This window comes from Chaetodon trifascialis, chromosome 3, assembly GCF_039877785.1.
Source record: "Chaetodon trifascialis isolate fChaTrf1 chromosome 3, fChaTrf1.hap1, whole genome shotgun sequence".
NCBI classification, from domain to species: domain Eukaryota; kingdom Metazoa; phylum Chordata; class Actinopteri; order Chaetodontiformes; family Chaetodontidae; genus Chaetodon; species Chaetodon trifascialis.
Window position 1 is genome coordinate 9,887,510 of NC_092058.1, and position 27,463 is coordinate 9,914,972.

General features: G+C 41.2%; 1 protein-coding gene across 2 annotated transcripts in view; it reads right to left on the reverse strand.

Moving 5' to 3' along the window:
* Positions 1–14,269: 14,269 nt before the first annotated feature.
* tox2 (TOX high mobility group box family member 2) overlaps positions 14,270–27,463 on the reverse strand; it is a 92,302-nt gene continuing 79,108 nt past the window's right edge. Inside the window, exons 5-10 of one of the 2 annotated variants that reach the window (XM_070959141.1) lie at positions 26,364–26,630; positions 24,584–24,814; positions 18,991–19,071; positions 15,814–16,224; positions 15,589–15,737; positions 14,270–14,933 (exon numbers count right to left, since the gene is read on the reverse strand). In XM_070959141.1, coding sequence (XP_070815242.1) covers positions 14,891–14,933; positions 15,589–15,737; positions 15,814–16,224; positions 18,991–19,071; positions 24,584–24,814; positions 26,364–26,630 — 1,182 coding nt within the window. In that variant the 3' untranslated portion in view covers positions 14,270–14,890. The remainder of the gene's footprint in view (positions 14,934–15,588; positions 15,738–15,813; positions 16,225–18,990; positions 19,072–24,583; positions 24,815–26,363; positions 26,631–27,463) is intronic. The other variant, XM_070959142.1, reaches the window with a different exon arrangement.

Genomic DNA, 27,463 nt, shown 5'->3' on the forward strand with positions numbered 1-27,463 from the left:
ACTAATAAATTAGACGGTGATGAATCGTTTCTGTTTTAATGCAAAGCAATCGGTGGATATGTCATTTTTAAATGACAAAATTAAAATGTCCTCTTAAAGAACTGCAGAGGAAACACAGTGAGATGGCGCGGGCCCAGCATGCTCATTTGGCATCATTTCTACACTTTATTACTCCATTAGAGCTTCATCAAGCATGCATCCCTTTTGGAAAATGACCAACTACTATTGCTAAAGGTGTTGATCAAAATCATTAATACAGCCACTTTCTTATTGTGGTTACTGTCTCCATCGCTTCCTTTGTAAATCCATCATCACAATTATCAGTCTAATCATTATTAATCAGCAGTGCTGTCATCATCATCATTATGAAAGATTGGCCTTGGGTCTGACTGAATCCTCACACTGGATACAGATCAGCAGCTTTGCTGTGCATAATTTAAAGATCAAGCGTGGTTATGAATGCAGATTTTCTCATAAAACTTTCATATTTTGAAGACCTTTTTTGCCAAACTCCTGCATCTGTGCACCTGCGATCAGTGCAGGCGTTCAGTTCAATATTAGCATTTTATGCTACTTTAGACTTCAGCTTCACTACATCTTATTGGCAAATATGGTAAATATAGCTTGATTAAACTAACCAGCAGGATATGCAGCAGTTAAAATGAGCTCCAGCTCCATTATAATAGGCTGCTTACATGCTAATGTACAATAATAATAATCCAGTAATATAAAATGGGATCTCCTGTAACACTAACAGTCTGTGCAGTGCATTTTTGTACTTGTATTTCTACAGAGCTGTTACTTTTAGTGATCAAAGCTTTATCATTTTTGATAGTGTTGCACCGTTCACAAAGATAACAAGCATGAATTAATGCAAGGCGGACAGATGTTTGCATGGAAAAAATACAGGAAAACAAAGGAAAAAAAGCAGAACACATCCACACACCAACAGTCTCACAGTCTATCTTTCAGACACATTTTCCACAGGCTACAGCCGTTAATCAATCCATTTCCATTCCAGATTTAATTAAGGCAGAAGCTTTGTCCTTTTACAGTGTTGTTGCTGCTGTCTTGGCAGATTACCTAACTCAAGTAGCTCAAAATACTCATTCCACAAGCCCACTGCCCGAGTAAAAGCATGTGCGACTGTGTCCTTTCCACACATGAGGGATTACTGTACAGGACATGCAGGCTGCATGTTGCATGGCTGTGATGAACCCTGGCAACATCATGGTCTGCAGTGTGTGTCATAGCAGACAGGTGGCAGTAGAGTATCGAAGGAGAGACACTTTCAGGCCTGATTCAGGTTTTAATGTGGCGTCAGAAACAGTAGGGGTCTCTGTCTCTCCACTCAGAGGAATGACAAAGAGAGTGTTGGTGTTCAGTGGGGGGAAGAGAGAGAGAGAGAGAGAGAGAGAGAGAGAGAGAGAGAGAGAGAGAGAGAGAGAGAGAGCATTTAAGCTTTGATTGGTCCTGACCTAATTCAGAACAGGACATCCCACAATATTCAATACTCTATTTCTTGTTTTCTCTCTCTCTCTCTACACTATCTTTTCTTCTCTCTCTTAACACAAAAGGACTAGAGAGAGGAAAGAGGGCCAGAGATTAATACTCAGGCTCGAGCTGAGCAATTCATATTCCAATTGGAAGAGCATGTTATCTATTTTCTCACACTCATTCACTGTGCTTTTCTTCCTGACAGGCATTCGGATCAAAGCGGGACTCAACAGGAATCAAACAGGACTTTCAAGGAACTGAGCCACGGCGACAACATTTAGTCCGGGCGCAGCGTTTCAACCTTGCACAGACTCCAGCGGAAACAACTGCACAATCACTTTCACATCAACTCCCCAATAACCATGTCAAATATGTACAGAGGGATGGGGTGAGGCTAAAGCTGAATCCTGTGTCATTGGAAAGTCATTCATCCGAGCTTAATCAATCTAGGTTGTTTGATTCAATTCGAAGTGCCTCCCAGGCAGAAGAAGAGAGGAAGAGAAAGGCAGAAAATGAGAGTTGAGCTGAGCTGACTCTTTCTAACTTTGACAAGGCTTCTCTCCATCTCCCGTCTCCTTCATTTCCCCCCATTTTGCTGTCGTTCTATCTATCGTTCTCTCATCCTCCTCCTAGAGGCAGGAATTATAGGTACTCATTTCATGCTAAGGCATAGCTTGGATTTCTTTTTTTTTTTCAGTCACCAGTATTTTTTAATATTGTTATTACTACTGTATGTCTTAAAGACCAGGTTAGGGTTATTAAATATGCCAAAGCGAATTGTATTTTCGCTCAAGTAAGCTCCTTGGAAATATTCCATCAGGGCACCCTTTTATTCTTTCCAAATGTAGTTATGAATTTTAAAGTAGACTTGTATTACTGGAGGAGAGAGGTGTGTGATCAGAATACTGAGCAATGCCCAGATTGGAATTCCTTGTTCTTGGAGCGTTGAAAGGGAGACTGTTGCTGTCAACAGGAGAGGATATAAAAAAAAAGAATGGGGGTTAATAGTGGTGGCTGGTGATGACAAGCACACTTAAGGTTTTTCTTTTTCTTTATTGGAAGTAATGGAAATTGGCCATGTTGCTTTCAGAAAGGTGTTACATCAAAATATTGCATAAAATGAGCGCGTAGTACAATGGCTGATAAGGAAATTACAATAGAAATGCTTCATTTGTCAAACAAAGCTGCGCATTTCCATTGCCTCACATGCTTTCTGGGGTTGAAATGCTTTTTTCACAGCAACACCATCATATAGACGTTCACATCCAACACCTCCACCACCCCACCACCACTACCACCACCACCCCATTCTGCCTTCATTTTTTGGTATTCATGAGCATATGCTCCTGTGTGAAGTCCCCTGTCAATAAATATGCACAGTCTTAATTGTTCCCATCGTAATTAGACTACAGTTCTGTTCTTTTTGGCTCAGGTGTATGTTAAAGCTCTTTCTTTTGTTTGTGGTTTGGCACCTCTGATGATTTCCATGACAATCATTTGAGTAAGCGAGGAAGTGAGAAAAGGGGAGAGAGGGAGAGAGAGAGAGAGAGAGGGAGAGAAAGAGAGAGAGAGAGAGAGAGAGAGAGGAGGTGAGAAACAGTTGCTGGAATAAAGCCCCATCTGAATCTGAATAGCTTATTAATAGAGCTGGTCCCAGGCAAACAGATGGCAGCTGCCAAAAACAAACATAGAAATCACAGAAATGAAAATCCTAATTCAATTAGGTGGGAAGCATTCCTCACTGCAGCAGTTATTGAGCAGTTTCCATTAATTTGATAATCCTTTCTTTAAAAGAAACGTATTAAAATGTGCCTTCTCCGGAATGTTCTCCTGTGTTTATTATCTGAGGCTGACAAGCAGAGAAAGAAGAGGCCGCGAGCTGCATGTATGTGGGTGTGGGAAGAAAACAGGATTTAAGTCATTACTGGCTCACGGTTAACAAATGCAATTAAAGTTACGAATGAATGATTTAATTGCGGTGTTTGTGTTGTGAATTTATGGTTCAGAGGGGTAGGGGTCCGCCAGATCCATGAGATACATTCTGGGCTGTTCGCGTATCAGCGTATTACCACCTATATCACTGTCTGTAAGAGAGGGAATAGAAAAATCAATAGGTTTTTGGAGGTTATGGGTGATGTTGGGGTTTATCCATTACTTAAAAAAAACGTGCCGTGTCTTCATCTCAGGGACTGTTTTAAGACTGTCCACATTAGCGTTTCATAGTCTTGGGACTCAACAGTAGAAAACTGAGATGGCAATGTTGGTCTGAGAGTCTAATGGGGTATTTTTCTGTAGACATTCATGGTCCCCAGGGGAAGAACCATGCAGACTGGTGATTTCCTGACCTTTCCTCTGTCATCACAATGAAGTCATAATTTCCATTTGTCTGAGATTTATGAGCAAATATCTTCAAATCTACTGAGACTACCATCATCCTTAGCTGTTCTGTTTGGTGACAACTAACAAATGCTGGCATGCTAACATGCTGAACTTTGATAGCGAACATTAAACTAGCTTAACATCACAATGCTAGCGTTGTCATTGCCTGTATGCTAGCATAGCGACGCCGCCATTTAGCCCACAGCATCACTGAGCCTCTGTGTAGAAAGAGTCAGTGCCCATAGACCCCCATATTAAAATGCCCAACTTAACAACAGAAATAAACATGTCTATGGCCGAGTAGAAAAAATGGTTTTGGTCTCTGAAGGTAATTTGCACGTTCATGACACGTGTACAGGGCTTTGCAAGCTAATTGGCGGCCCCTCTCAGGACTGGACCTCTTCCACTGGGGAGTCACAGATGCGTACTTTTCTGAATTCAGTAACATTCTGGACAGAAAGCTTTGGTGGGCCGGATGTGGCCCACAGGCTGCCAGTTTACGGTCATGTCTGTGACTCTTAGTCTGGATTAGATACTGACACATTACACAATTTAGCACAAACATTATCAAGATTCAAATCTCATTCTTCATTCTTGAATTATTCACTTCATTGCAACTCAAGTCAAACTCTGTTTTCCACAGACATAGATAAGATGATGAAACTCGTGGGATAACCGAAAGCTCCAGAAGCGCTAAAGTGAGATTATATGTCGAGATAAAGAAGATTCTGGACATTCTACCCTAGCAAAGGGAAATTAGTATCACCTCACAATACTGCCCATTTCTAAATGAAACCTCTAAACTGCTGCTCAGATTACATTCAGTGGCAGCATTTTTTCCTCTGAAGGAAGTGTTACCTCCCCGCTGCTATGAACTCACAGGGAGGAGGTCCGTGGGAATGGTGGACATACGAAGTTCAGGACTTTGACACTGCAGACTGGATTGGCATCCTGATCCCACATATGGTTAGACTGAGGCAATTAAGGCACTTTAGTTTTGGGAAAGATTGTGGTTTTAGTTAAACGTTAACAAGGTAAACATGTCCAGTATTGTGCTTTAAGTCACTTTGACTATTTCAGTACAAGACCACGATCTTTCCCTGACCTTTACAAAGTGCTTTGAGTGCCTACACACAACCACAGAAAACTCATGCGTCAGTGCTATAAGCGGACATTATATTGCAAGAGCAGACATAATGGGAAAAATGAATGAAATACGTTATCCCACTGCCTGCATAAACATTTTGTGACCTTTTCTCATTATGTGGGTAAGATAGACATTATCCATGTTACGTTTATCTTCGAATGTATTTGCCGTTGTAGATTAGTGATATATACATGTAGCAGGGTTTCACCTCTGGTAGCGTTCAAACTTCTTACAGATGAGGTTAAATTTGCGTTGGACAAGCCTAAACATTTAGCAGAATTTCAGTTCCAGTGTTTCTCTTGCTTGCTAGAAGCCTCTGAAAACTTCCCCAATCTGAGCGACACTGCACCTGAACTCCTGACCTGTCTCGCACTCAGGTGGAGCGCTGTAGCTTCAACAGCTGCTGCCTATCTCCGTGGCAGGTCTGCTCATTATTGAAAAAGTTATTCTGGCACAACTTCTCCTGCTGTACTGACAAGTTTCACAGGACGGATGGCTAACATTGAGAAAAAACTTAAACGCTTTAAACTGAGTACAAATATTTATTTGTAAAACCCGCACGCTGTCACCATGTGGCCTTCATCAGGGTTTGTGTGCCGGCACCTGGAACTCCCTGTGAATGATTTAGCCCAGGATGATCGTTTGAATTGAATCCCAAGTTAGAATTCAATCCACATTTTTTCACCTGCTCCAAGCCTTTTAAGTCAATTTCTCTAAAACCAGGGAGACTGATTGAAAACACTCTGGAGTGACAGAAAGTATCATTACTTGGAAGAGACAGAAAGGCAGAAAACTCAAGGAAAAGAAGGAGAGGATCCTGGTGTATTTGATTCTAATGAATGCAGATGCAACTGGCAAAAATAAATGTCCCTTGGGAAGAAAGAATAAGTTTGTCTCACAGACATAAATAAAGAGTGATAGGACTTAAAGATGGAACGATACATCGGATTTGAAATACGAAAACTGCAAACAAGCACAAAGCATTCTGGATCCTGCAGGTACATAAACACAGTAATTGCTAAAAGAGGATGTCATATGTAGTTCATTCAGCCAACCAGAGGGCAGTGTAAAAACATCAGGAAATTGATTCTAGTGTATTAGCTACGTAACAAAAAATTAGCATTTAAATTTATCTACCTTTTCTGAAGTGCTTTGGCTTTGCAGTGATGCACTCTGCAGCACTTAGCAGTGGCAAGCATCTCGGACAGATTTGCACTGACCCCATACACATACATGACAATGCAGGTGCCACCAAATTGTTACAATTAATTTTTTTTAAAGCTGTGTAGCTTTAGCCAAACTGAGTGTCCTAATAAAGAGATATTTCCACCAGGCCTTTATCTAAGAGTGTGCAGACATTTCTGCTGAAAAACTGCAAGAGATTCTGGGAGGTACTGTATTTGGCATCAGGAGCATTGATGATAGCTTGCTAACAGCCCTCATGTCCTCCTATATACTTGGCAAAATGGTGTTTCATTTTCTGGCACATCTGAAGCATGTTTGATTGTTTCCTTTTTTGCATGTTGTCAAAAGAAGGATGTGCTCTACCAGAGGAACAATATGTATCATTTTTTTGACCATATGGCACACGGCAAGGGAGAAATATTTCCTCTGCACAAAGGAGATCTCCCATGTTTGGAAAAAAAATCGCCTGACATGATGAAGTGCCCTCCACGACGGCCCAGTGTGCAAGAAAATGTGATAATTTGCCCTCAAGGATGTCCTTCTAGTGGGAAAAATGTGATGCAGTGCCATACAGGCTGCCCTACATGCTAGAAAATTAGTTGGACTCTACATGCCTGTAAATGGTTAAACTGTTAATATCTCCCTGTGTGGTTTTATTACAGAGGTGCTGCAGTTACACTTTGAGTCATATAATAAAACAATTGGAATCTTATTCAGGGTTTGAATTGTTTCACAATAAATGCTTCGAGACTTTCTGCACACAGGTTTGCCACCACACACAGCTGGACCCCTTTTCTACCACTGGCTGTGAAAGCTTTTTTCTTTTTTCTGCACCAGAGGACATTGTTGTTGTACTCTTTTGCTATCAGTGAATTGGGGAAGAGGAACATCTCATAATTCAGTCGCTGAGTAAACAGGCAAGAACATTTTCAAATAACCAGTTAATGCGTTTATCATCAAATATGTGTCCTAAATGTTTGATAATCAAAGGAGTAAATTGAGCAGAGCTGTTTCCAGTGATATCAGAGCACTGATATAGTGAGAAATTGGTAAAAATGTATTGTGAAGTTACATTTACTGTATATTGGCAAAGCATGTTCCACAGCTTGGTTGCTATGGTGCTGATTTTAAGAACATGGACCTTTTCACCATCCAAATGCTGGGACCGTCTATTATACAACATGCCAACATGTTGCACTATATTCAATTGAATCCTTTCCCAATCTCATCTTCAAATAGTGTTAGATGCCATGTGCATGACAGAGCTGAATACCTTACTTCCTGAGTAACTATATTGTATTTTCATAACAAGCCTTTAATCCCAAACATCTGGACCAGAACCTTATTACACTAACACAACCATTTCTCTCTAACACTCCCTCCAACATGCAATTATTGGAGGATAAGGTGCAGCATGTGTGGGCGATATTGCTCAAATAGAGCAGCTGCAGTGTTTAACAAACATCTGAAATGACTGGATATGGCTGGTCCCATTTTTGTGGCTCAAACATGAGGTGATGCAAGGCATAAAGAGACCCGGCTTTCACAGGCGACTGCAGGGGTGATGAGAAAATAGTTATGCGTGTGGTTCTCAATCTGACTCATCTCCACTTCAAGTCAAGACTTAAGAAGTGCTGAGATGGAGAAATGTGAGGTACTATTTTACCTCTTCAGTCAGTGAGCATGGTGGTTTCTCTTCAGGGATGTGGGCTCCTTCCCTGTACTGCCCACAACCAGATGAGAAATAAAGAGAGAAAGAAAGAAAGAGAAGCGACTTCTTCAAGTCTCTCTTCCGGCCAGCATTTGCTTAATGTTCTCTCACAACCACGATTTCCACGTGCTCATGAAGATCAAAAGCAATATCTGCCTGTTCACATCACTTTCCATTCCTAGTAATTCAAAATATTCTGCTGGACATGTACAACCTCTGAAATATCACTTGTTCATTTAACACAATCAGATATCTAAAAAATGCACATGCATGCATTTTGATATAGATCCCATTTATCGAATTCTCTGAAAGGAGAGCTCAGAAAAGGAGCTCTGTGTGTGTTATGTTATGCTCTAGTAATATGACATGGGTGTGGCACTCAAATTTGTAAAGCAATGTGTCTTTGCGGGGTTATTAAGTACCATTCCTTCAAAATTCAACTCAATTATCACAGGCAGATGCAAGGTAAACTGAAAACTGCTCTGCATGCATGGTGTTGGCTTCTTTTGAAATGTGTCCCCAATCACTATAAGGACGACTGGTACTGAGTAATCGAAGTTTCAGCACACTGAAGTAAAAGGTTTTTTTTTTTAATCTCTGCCAGAGATAAGCTGTTTTTGCAAACAGCTGCCTTGTACAAGCTCAATAAAACTGATAAGAATACCACAGAAAACAAATATTGTTAATGGTATGGCTAGGTGTTCAAAAGTCCAAAAACAGGACATTTACTATATTTATATTTTGGGTATTTAGAATTTGGTCACCTGTTGAAGGTTGCTCTAAACAAATAGGGGGCAACATATCACCAGAGTGATTAACTGCTAGCTGCTGCTCACTGGGGCTGGAGCTAGCTGTTGGCTAGTTAGCTCAGTTAGCCCTGCAGCTAGTGGCCCCCAAGAGTCCCCAGCACCCAGAATACTTGAATTCAGAAAGTGTATACATTTTTCTGTGTGATAAGGAAATTCAGTGTAAGAATGTGTCCTTTCTTGATATTTCATGAGTTTATTTATTGGACTTGAAAAGCTAAGAGAGCTTGTGAAAAGTAGCAAACTCGTGAAACTCACCCATCTGAAACCACAGTGGGTTATTCTGTTGCACTATTGCCCCTTGAGGTACAAAGAGGTATTACAACAGGACACACTGCAGCTGGTTAGCATGCTATCATCAGTCATCTTTGACATACCACCAGAAGTGTTAACTTCTTCACATTGTGTTGATAATGTTAGTTAATTATCTGGCCATGTTTTGCACGTTGTACCTTCAAGGTTAGTTATCTAGTACCACTTGGTTAAGAGAAGACCAAAGCAATGGTTAGCTATGCGAATTTATTGTCATTTTCTAATTTTCAACCAACAGCAGCAAGTTAGAAAATGTGAAACAGAATATTGTCTATGTTGGCCTTATGCTGACATAATATGAAGGAACTGCACAAAATACAAAAATAATTGCTGGGCAAAGGGGATTCTCTTGAACCACAACTCCACAAAGACTAAAACCAAAAGAGCACAACATCTCATGAGTTATCTGCTGGGCCTCATACCACATCGTTAGTTTGTCTGTTTGTATCAGTGGTTCTTTTAAGTAGTTATGCTGTTTTGGACATAAGATGTCTTGGATAATACCATTTTCTAATGATCCTGCAGTGTGTGAAGCAAATTGATATTGAGACATTCAAATTGGGTTTAATTTAGTCATAGAGAGAAAGTCAGCATCACCTGATGTTTCATAATGACTCTGAGGGGAATTTATATGTTAAAAAAAACTGCACCATTGGGTCTTTAAAAGACAATGCAACCACTTTAAACATTTAATCACTTGTAATATCAAAAAACAGGAAATGGACTAAATTTGGCAACCGCAGGCAGCAACTAATGGTTCTCAAAGCTGACATAGCATATACGCTGCATTACGTATAGATCTACAGGTGTGAAACCACAAGTGTGCTTTGTGTCTCACGTGTTATGTCCTGCGTGTTATATTTTGTCAGCCTCTGTTCTGTTGGAGTTTTGTGTATTCTTCTTCAGCATCTTCTGCACAAGACGTGATTCTGATGAAATGATTCATAAGTGACAGCTTTTGCTAAGTTGCTAAAATGCTAAATTAAAGAATTGCAGAACAAAGTCTGCACAGTTCAACTGCTGACTTGCTCACCAAGTTTGCAAGCAATATTGTGTGTTCTTGATGTACAAATTCATTTTGTGCAATACAGTCAGCATAAAAAAGAAACCTTAACTGATTCTGTACACAAAGCGAAACCCATTTCTTGTTAAAACCACCCACATTTCCTGCTGTTTGTTGCTCCACCGCAGCACCAAAGTTGCAGCTCTAACATTTTGTCTGTGTGCTAAGGTGGCTGGCCTGTGAGAAGCTTGTTCGGTGCATTTACAAGCCTTCAGTTCACCCAAAGCACTGACCATCTCGCCTATCTCGAAGGACAAAGAAGCTCCACCCAGCTAGGTGTCTCATGTGGTCAGGTTAAGCGTATTTATATTCACACTTACACGAAAGCCAGTGAGAGCAAGTAGCAAAAGGTCATTTTGAAGAAAATAAAAGGGTTTTGACAGGGAGGATCTTACGAGCCTGTCAGTGATGGAAATTTTCCACTGTTGGCTGCACGACTCCACAAATGAACACTCACACGCACTGAGGTTGACCTCATGTTCATCATATACAAACATGCTCAGCTTATTGTACATGCATGGTTGTATTTTTAATAATCAGATGCTATATAAATAATGCTGTAAGTAAATAAATGAGCTGGGGACCATGCACACAGTTTCCAACACTGAAAAACATTATTTTACTGAGTCATTGAGTCCTAATACATTTCATTCTTAGGACACTGGACATTTCTTTCGTCATTTAACCTTAATATCAGTATCATTTGCTTCCCCCAAAGCCTCAAGGATTGATCCTATTGGAAAGAGGAAAATTTGTTTTAACTTATTACATGTAGCTTGAAGCCCATATCAAACACAAAAGGAAACACAAAGGTGAATTATGATTTCAATTCCATTTTGATCACTGCCCCTTGTCATCAGTCCTGTTTGTGATATGCATGCACGGGATCCCAAGGTGCTGCTGGGGGAAGTGAATATCCGGCTTGGGGACCTTAGACTTGCATCTCTGCTGTTTGCAGATGATGTGGTTCTGTTGGTTTCATCAGACCACAACCTTCAGCATGCGTTGGGGTGGGATGCAGCTGAGTGTGAAGCAGCTGGGATGAGAGGGACAATGGTTTTCTGCTGGAAAATGGTGAATTGCTCCTGCTGGAGTTGTTGTCCCAAGAGAGGAAGATCAAGTATCTCTGGATCTTGTTCGTGATTGAGCGTAAAATGGAGCATGAGATGGACAGAAGTCAGTATTGCGGGCGTTGTACTGGATTGTTGTGGTAAAGAGGGAGCTGAGCTGGAAGGCAAACCTTTGAGACCAGGTAAGATGGTTCAGGTATCTGATCAGGATGCCTCCTGGGTGCTTTCCTTTGGAGGTTTTCTAGACATACCCACCTGGGAGGAGACCCTGGGGTAGACCCAGAATTCAGTGGAAGGAATATATACCTCATCTGGCTTGTGGCCTATGGATTGATGGCTGGATTCCAATTTGATTTAATCGAGGCAAGTTTAATGGACTCTACAAGCTAGGCTGATGAATTAACCTGGTTTAATGTCAGAAACAGAGAATATATCAAAATAACATGCAAAAATTCTTTCAATGCATTCCTAACACTTTGGATTCAGCATTAAACAGTGAGCTTGTAGTGATTTGCGTCACTTTTATTTTGCTCTCTTCTAGATGGATACCACACTGACCTCGTCTTTGTTAACCAGCCTGTTATTACTGATGTCATCCATTTTGTTGCAGCAGTGGTCTTTTCAAATCTATGGAAAGCAACAAGACCGCTGCGTTCACCTCTTCTCGATGGCACCCTCCACCATAAATTGTAGCTTTTCATTCTCTTGGCCTCATGACTTTGACTCCCAGACAAGGCACGGGATTAAGGGCGCTGACAGAAGTGTCAAATTGATACTGTCTTCCTGCAGTATTTACTACAGTATTACAACAGACATCGACTGCCAGCACATCTGTGGAAGGCAGAGAGAATATGTCGTAAAGGAAAATGTCTAAAATAAGAAAGAAGATAGGGAATATTGTTACATGTACGCACCAATATATCTACAGCTACAGGAGAGGCAACACCCAAACACAGAAAAACACAAAAGCAGATATTCACACAAACACATGACTGTATGTCACAAAAGGCACAGAGACAGGGCTGTGTGGCTGCACCCAAAACCTCTTTTATCTGGTGTTGCATTAAGAATGTATGACTGTGATTTTCATATAATGTGTGTCATATCACAAAGTGGCAGGTTTTCCAATTGTCCAATAATGATCTATTTGGCAATTCAATAGTATTGAGGAAGAGACGGCAGGCGGACGCAAAATGAATTAAACATTGAATGGAGGGATCGTGACAGTTCCATTTCAATCTCTCCTTCTCTCTCTCAGAAAGTCTCTAAGAAGACTTGTGTGCAATTGGGGTAAAATCAGTACTTGGACGGTTGCCTGAGTTTGTGTGCACATTGCATTTCTCTGTTCTCTTTATCTCACACTAGACGCCTACGATGCACCACTTTCACAAGCAAAGCAAACGTCTTCTCGCATCTGCTCTCTTGTTTGTTAAGATAGTTTACTGGCAATATACACGCTGGCTGGTGTGCACTGCATCCATAGCTAATTAACTAATGCCATTGGAGCCCTGAGCTAAATATAAATATAGGATACAAATGTGACCCTCTTAAGTGTAAATGCACTGTAAGGTACAGTAAGATGTGGGTGTTGGTGGATCTTTAAAGCGACAATTATTATGTCTTTATGGAAAAAAAAGGTGTGATCATCTCATTAGAGAAGGGAATGAAAAGAGAACAAAAATAAAATTAACAGGCATCAGGCGTGATCACTTTTCAACTTTTTTTTATTATGCAGGTTTGAAATAAAAGAAGCATTGTGACACAAACAGATGCTGCTGGCAAGGGAAAAAAGGAGCAGCACCCAAAATGTAAAAAATAAAGAAAGAAATCATTGTTGTGGTCATTGTCATTTTTTATCAAACCAGAGGGGGAAAAACAATAAAATAGGAATAAAAATACACCTCTATTGTAAGAAGCAAAAAGTGATCTAATTTCTCTCATAAATAAGAAAACCTGTCAAATGGCTGATGGGCAACTAGCAAAAACAATATATTGATAACCATTTAAAATATTTATCATTACTGGCTTTACAAATAAAATAACTACAATTGGCAGTTTTTTTTTTTAGGTTTTTTTTTACACAACTTAAAATGTTATAGTTCCGTAACAAAAAAAACTGAAATTATGCTACAGTAAAGAGATAAATACAGATGTCTTTGTCAGCAAAATGCATTTCTGTTAATCACACAAAAAGTTAAAAAGATGAGATCAACACAATCAAACACCAACTAGAAACTTATAAAAATCACTGTAATGTGGATGTGATGGCTCCATTCACATATTTCATTACTTCACTTCTGCATGTCGAGGAGACAGAATTGACATTATGGTGAGACAAAATAAGAAAAGGGAGCGGGGTGGGGGAGGGGGGACGGGGGCGGGGGGCATTTTGAGGCAATTTTTTTCCACCTGCAACATTATATCTCATTTTATCTCACAGCTTTTCTTTCTCTCTTTCTATCTCTTTCCTCTCTATCTCTCACCTGGCTCTTTCCATTTAATGATCTGCAGGACACATATTGTGTATTCAGTTTTAGATTGAACTTTATTGGAAAAAACACACCAGTGAGCACAGATTTAATGCAAGAACGAGAGTGTGAAATACTCCTCTGAAATCCAGCTGCACAAGGCTGTTAAAATTCACGAGAAAGACCCGACACTCGAACACTGAAACACTCTTGCACGCAAGTGTGTGTCCGTGCGCATACACACATACACACTCAACTGCACACGTCATGAATGGGATACATTCTAACGTCCAGACACACACACACACACACACACACACACACACACACGGACACAAAATGACTTACATGTAATATTAAAGAAGAAACAAATCTATCTGGACTTCCAATTCCCAATTTGATCCCATAAAAGTGATATTTACAATCACACTGTGACAGCTCAGTAGACCTCAACAGGTCTTTAATATTAAAAAAAGATTCTTTTTGTTTTGCTTCTCTTCCAGACCCAAGCTTTTTGTATTAATTTGCAGGCCCTTAAGCAAAGCTACCGTAACATCTAAGCCTGCACTGAACCTACTAGGAGTTAATATTTTTCTACAGTACAGGGCCCAACGCTTATTGGCTTAAAAAAAAAAAAGGAAAAAAAAGAAAGAACAATTTTGCGAGCCAGAAATAAATAAAACAGCAACAACAACAACAACAACAACAAAAAGGGGAAAAAAACACAAAAGAAAATTAAAATGATTAAAGAAGAGGAAGAGTTTTTTTTTCTTCTCATTCTAATTAAAGCTGGATGGGGTCCCTGAGGGGACTTTGATGGTGACACAGAAGATGAGTGCTCTACAGCCCGGCCTGCATTGGAGAGGGCATAGAAAACACAACTCAGGGAGGAGGGTGGGAGCGGGAGAGGGGAGGGGGGCTTCATAAGTGCTTGGCGAATTTTAAACAGCAAGAGGACTGCTAATACATTAAGTGGTACAGACAGCAGTCATCTAGTCAAAAAACTCTGGTCACAAGTTCTTCTAGAAACAGAGAAATAATAATTACATTGACCGAAAAAAGGTGGTGGCGGTGATGGTGTTTGTATGTGTATGTATGTACTTGTCATGTCAAGTGTGAACTGTATGCAAGTGTGTGCATCAGAGGAAGGTTGAGGGGGGTCGGGGTGTGGGGGACTGGGGTGGGGGTGGGGGAGGTGGGTGAGAGTAGACTCCTCGGTGTCGTATTTGTCGACAGAGCATGATCTTCAGTTTCAGGTGAGGTAGAGTGGCTTGTCCCTGCCAATCATGCTGCCACTGGACAGAAAGAAAAACAAAAACGGGCACAGGTTAGAGCGATAAAGAAAAGGAAGGATAAAATACAAAAGAACAGAAAAAAAGGAGGTAAATTTTCCTATAATGGCAATTTCCTGATGGCCACAGTTCAAGCCGAAACACTCGTTCCTTTAGCTTCTGCCTTGCTCTAACCAAACCCTGTGAACATTTCATAGCACTTTAGCACGACGAGCACTATAGACTTAGAAAATCTGCCAGTGCTGCAAGACTGCACAGCCTGCCAAGCAATAACAGTGAAAACTTGTGTTAGGAACATCTGTTTTTTACTGCTGTCTGACAAACACATGACAAGCTCTATTATCTCACCATTACCTCTCCAGCTGTCTCCTCTGTCTCACTGAAATGGAGCTGACAATTTTCAACACTTATATTGTGAAAGCAGTGGGAGAGACGTCCGACATGACTATATATGCTGATTTCTCATGTACTCCTGGTCTCATCTGACATATTCAACCTGAAAACCTTTTGTTTCGTTTTGAGTTAATGCATCAAACAACAAAAGAAAATGTCCATTAGGTTGAATTCAGTTAATTTGTCTCCATTCAAAACTACATGATTTGACCAGTTGCAGTAACAGAGGTTATTGTGGAAAGCGGTCTCCTCTGTCTCCACTGACCTGCAGTGGTTGCCACACTCCCGGTTGCAGTATTCACTGTCCCAGTCGTGGCTCTGAGCCACTCCAGGGCCTGGACCAGGGCCAGGGGCTCCTGGAGACTGGGAACCCCCGATGCTCTTCTGATACTCTGACTGAAGGTGGGAAAAACCCTGCAGAGAGAAAGAAGATAAAGCCACCGTCTTAAAGTACAAACTATTCCACAGCAGCTCTCTGTTGTTACTTTACCTGCTGCCCAGGAGGAGGGGAGTGAAGAGAGGCCTGCAGCCCCATCTGGTGAGAGATGATTGGCTGGGACTGGACCTGCTGCATGCGGATAGGCTGGTTGAGGAGCGAGCTCTGGTGCAGGGAGAGCTGCTGGTGGGGGTGAAGGGGTGGGCTGATCTGGAAGGAGGAAGGGGGAGAGGCACTAATGCTGGGCAGCATCTGCGATTGGCTGAGCGTCTGCGACAGTGTGTGGCGAGGGGCGTGTCCTGCGTAGCTCTGCAGGTCGGTGAGAGGGAAGGCCCCGGGCCCCAGGTAGGGCGACGACGGCTGGGGGGGAGGTGGCACACTGTACAGGGGCGGGTTGGCTGGCATCATATGTGGAGAAGCCTGGCTTGTTTGGGCACTTTTTGTCTCCACGGGATCATTATATGTCTAAAAGGAAGGAGAAGGAAAATTCATCTTCCAGTTTCTTACATGGATCTTATTCTCGCAGTTTTGTGCAAACATCGTTTTCATTGTGCAGTGAGGGAGTTTTGTGTGCTCACTTGCAATTTTACCTGGAAAATAAAGTGGTTCAGACAATCTGGCAAAACTGTTGGCTTGTTTACAGCTATGTTTCCTGCCCTGTCTGACTTTATTGATGTTGCCACGTTCCCAGACCTCAGCAATTTCTTAGATGAGCGCAGTGTAATGAAAACCAATAGAAATGACGGCCAAAGCTCCAAAAATCAGACCCGAGTTGTAATATTTATCCTTTAAGAATAAATCAAGCATTCAGTGAAATATTAACAGCATGCACCTTGCTGAAAGGTTTATGTAATGGTTAGGACTTGAATATTATCTGTAAACAAACAATATCATCAGCATTGGACCATGTGTCAAAATTGCTTATGATACATATTAATAGTATGGAAATTATAGTATGCGCAATTTTAGTATGCAAATACAGTTTGAGACAGATATGAGCATGATGGTCGCGAAGTGATAAAACTGTCCCATAATTCTTTGCACCTCCTCATTTCCACAGAGATTACCCTCTCAGGGGAATTTTTCAAAACAATATGTCAGTGTAGAAAACGAAAAGGAGCAGCTGGTACGTGCAAATTCAAATTCAAAGACAATTATTTAAATAACTTGAGGAAATAAATGAAAAGTGAAAAGGGGGCGAAAAGCTCCTCTTCCATGAAACTTTCATTTGACGTGAAAATGTGGTTGTAAATGGTAGCATGGAAACAGTGTGCACTAATTCTACAATAGTCATTACCTTAAGTACTGTTAGTATGTGTAGCCATTGTGGCTAATGCTGCCCGTGGTCACTAGTCTGTTCCTCTTCTATTTATTTATGTATTCCACACAAACCGCTGAGGATGCTGCGAGACCTGACAAACACATTTATTCTGCAGGTCCTTCTGTCTCCCTTTCTTTCATGAGGTGGTGTGTGTGTATGAAATACATCCAGTGTTTCTCATTAACTGTCAGACTGGCTGGAGTGATGTGTGCTGGTCTGCTATTTAGTAATGGCTCACATCCATCCCTCTGAACCCCTGAAATAATCAATGGAATGGGCTGGAGGGATGGATAAAAGAGAGGGACAGATACATTTGCAGGGTCAAGTGGAAAATGAAACACTGAAGAAATGGTGTGAGGGGAGAGGGAAAGAGTGTGAGGATGGGTGTGATTTGTTGAAGCGTATTTTACTTTAAAGGGAAGTTTCAGAATGTGCTGCAGTAAAATTCTTCCATATTCATCAGAGGAAGTATATGAACAGTACCGTATATGTGTTAAATGACAGTTTATGAGGATTGAAACATTTATGAAATCATGAAATCTGTGAAATTTACATCATAGCGCGACTTTTTTAATTTGACTTTTTAAATCGCATTTTGTGCTCAGAGTTTTTGGACTGAAATGAACACAAGAGAAGTGCCGTGACATTCAGTGGGAGGTAATCAAACTTTGGTTTTTTTCTTCTTCTCCCAAACAAACCAGCGTGCGTCACAAAACAAAAAGGCAACAGGTGCACGCTGGAGATGTGAATCCTTCAAATGATACTCCAATTACCTCCAATTCCACCCACCCCAATTCACTTTGAAAAGACTCCTTCATTGATAATTAAAAAAGAGAGTCGTGTTGAATCATGGGATTCAGCCCTGCATTCAGATTGGCTGGTCCTGAATGAGTGAGGAAAGGGGGGGATCGCAGGTTTATTTTTGTCAGTCAGTTTTTTGACTGGCAATCTACCAACATATAGTATCAATCAAGCCTCTGTATAGGAGCTCTGACATGAATGTCTAATTGCACCAAAGACAAGAGATGAGAATAGTCTTTTTAGTTGAAAGTATGCCACAGTGAAGAGGCTGATGAATTAACTATTCATGCCTTAATCAAGGTGCTTGTTTTCGGCCCATGAGCATGAGAGGAAGTGTGGTGCTGAGCGGAGGAGAGGAAGGGGGACGGGGAGAGGGAGGGGGAAGAGGAGGAGCTTGGTATATGCTAATGCAATTTAGAGTTGTGTTTTTCGAAAACAATGCAGAAACACTGAAATGAGATGCAGTGCACCAACAGATTGAAACACTCCTGTGCTGCGATAACGACTGTGAGCTCTGCAGATGTAAGAAGAGCTTTTAAAAACTGGAACTTTTACAGTGCAGCTCTGGTTTTTATACAAACATGGGTAAAAAGGTGTTAATGTTCTGGGCTAAGCTGGAGTAACCTGCAGCAAGGAGAGAGCAGCAAGTGTGAGCAAACCTCAGCCAACACATTAGCCGCCCATCAGGGAGGACAGAAACACCAGGAGGACAGCAAATGATAGGTAATGTCCACTTCTACTTTTTACATGTGCACAAGCACACACACACACACACACACACACGCGCGCTTTCACTCACACACACAAATGCACACGCGCACACACAATACAGCAAACTGTTACTTTTCATTTCTCCCCAGGTTGCAAATCGGGTGTGTTTGAGGCCTAATTTTCACTGTTCTCCTCTGAGCACACACACACACACACACACACACACACACACACACACACACACACACACACACACACACACACACATATACTAACCCCTCCGTGCAGCAAGTGGACCCTTTGCCTGGAATAAGAGTGAGAGGAATTCTCTGTCTAATTTATCATCCCTTCTATCGCCGCTGACCCATGTATATCAAAGACGTGACCCCCGTGGTTACCTTGGAAACCAGACTGGCTCTGTAGGCGGCCAAAGCTTTCAGGTACTCCTTCTTAGCAGCCTCTGTTTTCCTCTTGTAGCTCTGCAGGAGCAAACACAACAACAACAACGATTGATTACAAGGTGATGCCAAAGGCTAAAATGACCCTGTGGTCCACACTGACTGATGTGGATGAGATTTTGGGAGTCCTGGTGTGATTGTGTGACCCGGCAGTGTGCTCTGAGATGAAAAACGTATCAGATGCATTCATAGCACAGTTATATAGTCAAAGAGATTTGACCATCTGCATGATGTCGCTGCATTTGAAGCATTTATTCCTTGTGCACAATAACCTGAAAACGCAGTTTGAAATATGCTGCTAAATAAGGAGCAAGAAGCTGTTTGTCATTTTGTGTACTGCTTTTCAGCCCCTTCCTCTATTAAGGCTGTTGCTCATCTCTTAATCAGAGCTGATGTCCCAGCAAATCATTCAGACGAGGAAGAAAAAAATAAATAAATAAAAGAATTCAAAACAGCATTAGCAAAGAGGCAATCTCAAGCCTCCCGAATGAACCTCAAATGATGCGTTAAGACAGGGAATTCGAGTTAATGTCACCGCATGTCACTCACGGGCTCTTTTTAGCTGCCATTGCCTTTTTGATGCGGGGAAAACAAGTTGCCAAAAGTCCACCCATAAATCGATGAGGAAGACTCAGATCTCCGCTCCTCTGTGCTGCATTTCAATATGAAGGAGAATGTGTGTTTGCATGGGTGTGAATGCAGTGGGTAATTACTGATCCTCAGTGAGAGGCTGTGTGTGGCTCTGTGGACGGGGTCATTTCTTTCAAAGAGGTGGGGTAGAATAACCATTAAGCATTCATGTGTTGCCAAATGCACATATGCTGGCAGCTGCTAACACAGTCAATAAACAAACAGACATAGACACAGAACAGCAAACAAACCGGGATGAAGACGGATACAATCTCTTGCTCAAACAGCTGATGTTTATCCTCTCACTCATCCCTATTTACAATATTATTATTATTTCCCTTCCATGATATACATTCAGGTATTTTGGCGCAAGACTGCATTGAATTGGAAACTCCAACGTACAAAATCAAACCACAGATTTTCATTCAAAAAAATGCTAATCACTATTAAGAACTACAGTTCTTGTTAAAAAAAGAGAAGTGACAACCTTACCCCTCACCCCTTAAATATTGATAGAGCCATGGCTGCCTCTTTAATGAACCCCAAACTACTCCCAGCAGCTTTAATTTCAAATTAATTTAACACAGCTAATGATTCGCGCAACGACGGATACTTTTAAATAAATTACCATGCCTAAGGACGTCTAATTATTCCAAAGTGAGTGGATTCATTAGCAATTGAAGCCGTCAGAGGCTGCAGGTCAGTATGAATTAAAAATAACAAAGCTGCAAGGGGAGAGCATATGCCTCCATCGTAATCCTGACACAGAGGTGTCCCGCCTGAATTAGCCCCTAATTGTACCTTAATGAAATGTTCTTGTTTGATAACCAGTTAATTACAGGAGACAATAACTCCGCACCCTGCTGACACTGAAGGGAGTGATTACCCCGACGACCGAAAGACCGAGCGACCGGTGGGAGGAGGAGGAGGAGGAGGAGGAGGAGGAGGAGGAGGAGAAAACAAGTAGAGAAAGTGGAGAGATGGTGGTGAAAAGGAAGGTAGCAGCTGAGAGGAGAGGACGCTAAGATACAAATTAAAAAGAAAGGAACAAGAAAAGTGTATGTGAAAGGTAGACAAAGAGGCAGGAAACTGATATCTGTGGATAGATGCTAAAACTCAGCCGATAGAAGAAGTTTAATATCAAAACATGTCGCTTAAACAAAGTGACAGTGTTCTTTTCCTTCTATCTCTGACCTTTCACTGATACACAACTCCAACACAGCAGACTCAATTAAATAAAGCCAAGGTCTCTCCTCCCTCCCACCCAACTCCATTATCACTGTTCCTCCCCACTGCTGTAAAAAACGGAAAATTGATCTTTATCTTAAATAACAAAATAAGAAAAATGTTCTTTTGTGTTTCTGGGGCAGCTTTAACATGTAGTCACCTTGAGGAATAACGCAGCCCAAATAATGCATTGATCTTGCACTATAAATCAAAGGCCTTCGGGAATTAAAAAACACTGTATGGCGTGCGGGCGTTCGAAAACATCTTAATAAAAAGAAAATGTGAACATAAACATGAATAAAAAAAAAGCACTTTGTTCTTCTGAACTGAACTCAAGGGCGGCACTGGAGAATACACAACAACGCGAGCGAAGCGGGGAAAATGTACACTGAAGCTTAAAAAAAAAAGCAGAAAAAGACTCAAAAAAAAGAACACAAATCACAACAATGAAACTTCTGATTGTTTCTTTAATAAAATACAGCAATAAAACATGCTGCCCTCAATGCATTTATGTGAATTCTGCTGCATGGTGTGTTTGAGAAGTACTGTAGGTAATTGGAAACAGGGGCCACGTTCTAGTTCAAACAAAGCTGTGTGTAGGGGAAGGGTTGTGTTTACATTCTGGTGCTCCTGCATGGCTCCAGAGGGTCTGACTGTGACATTATAGAACACACCTCACCGGTCCTATAGGGATGACGTGACAGCCAATGCTGGAAAAAAAGAAAGTAGATAGAAAGCAGGGAGAAAGTGAAGCTGCATATTGAAAATGTTTAAGGTAAGAGACTCTAATATAGAAAGTTTTCACTTTAAATGCATCTCACTTCAACATTACTGGTCAGCAGATGTGTGCACAGTGCACGATCATGTTATCATAATAAACCGAAGACAGAAATATTAATATCTTTGGAGTATTAACACGCAGCAGCTGAATTGGTTACATTCTGTAAACACACAGTTAACAAGTCTATCCATTTGTTGTGCTGGAATAAGTGACAGTGCTAGTCACAGAGAATAATTAGAGCAATCACTGTGTTATTGCCCAGACAGGGTACTACATTTCATTCCATAATGACATCATTACCTCAAGTTAATTATGTGTCTTGCGAGGTGACACGTTTGATTAAACACATGAATGCACAAACAAATAAAAAAATTAGCTGTGGAACGGCACAATAAATGGGTGGATTTTTAATGGCGGAATTGCCCTTTTGTTAGTTTCGACTCTGTTCCCAGGTAATGCTGTGAAGGACAAATGCATTTAGGAGAAGAGAGAGAGAGAGAGAGAGAGCGAGGGGGAGAGAGCGTTGCATCTAGTGCAAAATCTAAGGTGAAAAAGACGCCAGGACACAAAGGGTTAAGAAGCACAAACAATAACATTTCAGGAGCAGATGTCCTTGAGGCAAAACCAAGGACAAGGCAATTGCTAATCTTGTATTCCCAGCATGATCAAATCACCAGGCAACAGATATAAATAAAAGGACAGGAAATGAGGAATTCACATTCAAGGGTGTCAGCGGCGAAATGAAGATTCATGGTGAAGAGCCCCGGTGAAGGCGGCAAAAATTAACTGCAAATAAAAGGGACAGACGGCCTCCAAAGTCCAGCGTATAAAGTAGGTTTGGTGGGAGAAAAACACACACATGCTAGATAGGGTCTAGTCGACGGTGGCTGGGGCTGAGGAGAATGGGCTGCACTTTGTCATGGAGACAGGTGCTTTTATTTGACACCCAATAGGCTGCGCCCTGACTGGATATTCTAAAAATATGAGTCTGCGCATGATCATCAGACTGTCTCGTTTTCCATTCATTTCACGCCATCATTTGTTACCGCAAACACACAGAAACCCCTTTGACTTTGTCTGTTGGTCCGGAATGCTAAAATGAAATAGAAAATGTGCCGGATGGAAAACGGCTCTAAACTGCAGTAAATGTTAATGCAGTTCCATATGCACAGGTCAGGCTGTAATAAAATTAAATTGACTCAGGGACATACATCTACGCTGCCGATGGTAGAAAATGTTTCACTCATCTCAATATATGATTGTCACTGCATTAAGGCAGCAGGATTATAATAGATTTCTTCCAGCTGGTTCAGTGCTGTAGGTGCATGTCCAATTCACAAATAAAAAGCATTAGATCTGTTTCTCTCATTGCATAAAGGAAATGTTTTATGTGCTTTGCCTGTCATGCAATAATGTCATGTCAGAACAAAAATCTTAATTTCCCCATGCTGCACCATCTCTTCTTAAAATGCATTTTCTTATGCAGTTTCAGCAGAGAACAAACAAAACACTTTTGAAACTGATAGCTCCATCATACGACCTCGATTCCAAAACAGTTGGGACGCTGTGTCACACATAAATAAAACAGAATTTGATAATCCATCTGGACAGATTCTCAATTGAAAACAGCACAAAGACAATACATTGAATGTTTTACCTCAACAACCTACCTGTTTTTTTTTTGTTTTTTTTTAATATCTGCTTATTCTGAATTTGATGGGTGTTTCAAACAAGTTGGGTCAGGAGCAACTAAACACTGGGAAAGTTGTGGAATGCTCCAAAAACACCAGTTTGGAACATTCCACAGGTAAACAGATTCATTGGTAACAGGTGAGAGTATCATGAATGGGTATGAAAGGGGCATCATGGAAAGGCTCAGTCACAAGTAAGGATGCAGTGAAGTTCAGCACTTTGTGAACACATGACTGGATAAAGGACATTACTGCATGGATTCAGGAACGCGTTGTAAAACTGTTGTCGGTTAATTTGTAAATGATTGCACTCTGGTTTTATTTACGTTTTCCACAGAATCATTTGAAAGTATTTACAGTGTGTTCTGCAGATAATGTAATATGCTATATGAAGTATGCTCCTTTGCTTATTTATATGTAAATATTTTAATAAACTACTTAACTCAGCTGCACGTTCAGTTAACACTCTCTAATTGGCCCCTGCCAGGTAGCTCCTGCATATTAGCTTGACAGAAGAACATAATATCATGACAAGCAATACCAGAGCTGCAAGCTTTCTTGTTAAATCTTTGCAGCTGCATGAGAGAGATACATAGATACAATCAGAGTCTCGGTTTGCTCACAGTGTGCTACAACAGAGAGACTCTGTGAAAGCTCTGCAAAGTTTATGGCATGTGTGGTGAACCTGACTTGTGAATCTGCATGACTATGACCTAAAAATAGAGTAATTTTACACTGATTTCAGGCTAGTAACTACCATTTGAATATGTACTCAATCATTTGACTGGTGGCTAGTCAACTATTGCTCTTCCCAGTGCATTGAAGTATCTTAATTGAGCGGTAGGAATATACTGTAATCAACACCTGAAAGCAGCTAAATGGTGAAATGGCTGCATTTACACGGCACTTTTATCCAAAGCGCTTTACAATTTGCCTCTCATTCACACACACATTCACACCCCGATTGCAGCGAGCTACCATGCAAGGTGCTGGCCTGACCATCAGGAGCAATTTGGGGTTCAGTGTCTTGCTGAAGGACACTTCTGCATGCAGGCAGGAGGAGGTGATCATTGGACAACCTTCTCTGCCTCCTGAGCCACAGGCACCTTAAAATAACTCCAACTTTACATTTTTAAAAGGAAGAATGTGTTATTTCAAACATTATAGAAATTTTCCATGCTCTGAGTGTACAGTATTGATCTACCTGTTTTTGCTCCTCTCCCAGTCCGTCCCACATGGAGGCGACTATCTTGGATACATCTCCAAAGGTGGCGTTGGGATTCTGTCCTTTAATGGCTGCCTGGGTGTCTCTGAAGAACAAGGCGTAGGCTGACACGGGCTTTGTGGGCTCGTTGGGATCCTTCTTCTTCTTCTTTTTTTGGGGTTTGGGCTTGGGCTTCATCATCTCTGAAGACGGCCTCTTCTCGCCCGTGATCTGGAAGACCATCAAAAACACACAAAACACAAAACAGCTTATTGACACCGTACAAACGAGGTCTACCAATGAAGTGAATCAGTGCATCTCTGACGAATACTTAGAACACTGGATGCAGGTGAAGCATGTAAACTTCATTAAATTCATATTCAAGCTCTTTGTTTGATATGTGCACAGTCAGCGTTTGAGCATTGCAGAAATGTTTCGGTGACAGTAGCACTTTGACACTGGCACTGGTTGACAGCATTTTTCTCTGCCTTACTTTCTCAGAAATAAGATCTGTATGTTGAATTTAACAAACCTTTCCAAATCTTTATTTTTCAGTTGTTCAGAAAGTCATAAATTCTGGCTTTTCATGCTCGGGCTGAAAGGAATTTCAAATCGCCTGCTGTATCTGCTCTGGCTTTGATGTGGTCTCAGAATGAATTGGAGAGAGCAAATGGAATTACTTACTGATAGGAGAGGTGGTAATCATTTTTATTCACACACACACACACACACACACACACACACACACACACACACACACACACACACACACACACACACACACAGTGAGGAGCACAGCGCAGGCAGGGAAATATATGTTCTTTAACTGAAGAATCCCCTTCTTGTTATACTGTATCACTGCAAGCTAGCATTTAAATACACGATGAATCTGAAACACTGTGGAGGTGGCAGATTCAATTATGCACTCATTCACATTCCCCTGACAGAAACGAAGCAAATCCACTGAGACATTGGTTGGTGGGCAATTTATGAAGGCAGTTTTAGCGATTTACATAAACCAAATGAATGTAAACAAGAGTCCTGTTCTTCTCATTTAAATGAATGACTGATTTAAATGAAGGAGAGGCAGGTTTCAAAACAGACTGTATATAATGCCAGAGACAAAATTAGATGGGATCGCCAGCACCTTGTGCCTGCGTTGTTCATGATCAACCCATTAAAATGGCTCTCATATCTGGAAATAAAGGAGGTTTTTTAATTTTTACAAGAACATGGACAAGATTTGTAAAATAACTTCAGGGAAAAGGGTCTCATGTCATGTCTCATGTCATATGTGTGCAAAAGTTTGCCAGCAAACTTGCAAACATGCCTAAGTGGTAATGGCTTGTCAGCTATTAGTAACTCTAAAAGGAAGGATGAAATTATCTTTCACCAAAGGACCGAGGGAAGATTTTGTAGCTTTTAATGCCAGATTTTGGAAATGTGCTGCTCAGAATAAAGCAAATTGAACAAATTAAAACAAAAACAAAACCGTTTCTACACTTACATTCAATCACGAACTAATGATTTCTTTTCACATGTGACACCACACCATTACATACACAAACTGGGAAAAAAAGCATGGCTTCTGCTGCCATCAACAGCAAAATGTTGAACCGTGTGAGTTTTCCAGCCAGCCGAAAGAACAGCACAAGCATGGCTACCCCTGAATTCTTCCTGAAACTCTACAGTGAGCATGCGAACTATCTCTGAGCAGAACTGCCAAGCCCTCGCCTCTCCTCCACAACTACAAGCCAGAGAAGCGTTGCCACATCAGTACCTTCGAATGAGGATCAGTCTCCTCTTCCTGATTGGAGCTTGAGGGGGAGGGTGTGGCCGATTTACTTCCGGGAGGTGAGGGGGAACCATGAGGCAGTGCACTCCGGCTGACCTGAGGGTTTAGCTGGGTCAGTGCGCTCATGGGGTTGGGCAGTATCGGAGGTGAGCTGTTTATCAGGGGGTGGTTACGGGCGGGGTCATAATGAGAGCCGTCTGGGTGCTGGTGATGGTGTTGCTGTTGGTGGTGGTGCAAAGCCATCTCCTGCATCTGGGGTGAGAGAAGAACACCAGCTTTACTATCTTCTCCTCTACTCAAAGTAATCAAAGTATGCCAATTAGCCAAATATGCAAAGATGTAGAAGTGGAGAGGACATTTTCAAAATCTTTAAAAAGAAGGCAAAAAATAACTTTTTTCAGATGTTGTAATGAGGGAAATATGTCTGTTGGAGGAACGAGACAGACAAAAAACCCTCTTACAGGTCCCACTGTTAAACTGAGGCTGGTGGTTCAAAAACTTCTCTTTTCTTCGGACTGTAACAAGCACTTTCAAACTCGTAGGTTTGTGGCCAAGTTTTTTCTTTATTACTTGTTAGGTAAATGGAAGTTATACAGAGGGGAAACTTGAATAATGGGAGCAAATATCTCACTAAAAAGCCAAAAAATTGCATTTCTCAACCCAAACCAACCTAGACAGCTCACAACTTAAAGCAGACATTTCTGTTGCTCCCTAAAGGCTAATACCATTCAGTCTTGACTAAAAACATTAATATAGCGCCTGTATCATTCCCCAGTTTTCTGGTGGCACATTTTGAAGCCTGATATCTTTTTGGTTCATCTCATTTTGAGTTATTAGAGCCACAAAATCTAGATTTCCAATGAGCTTTAGCCGGATGAAGCCTGAGAGCGGCAGTCAACACGGCTCCCTGTGATAGGCTCAGTCAGCTGTCAATCAAACAAATGTGACCCAGCCACACCCTTTTAAAGATTACATTAAATTCAAAATGATTTTGCAATCACTGTCAGAATACACACTAGAAGGAGAGAAATTGGCTGTTGAGAGCTCAAAGCAGCTATAATCAGTATGTCTATATTACAACAGAT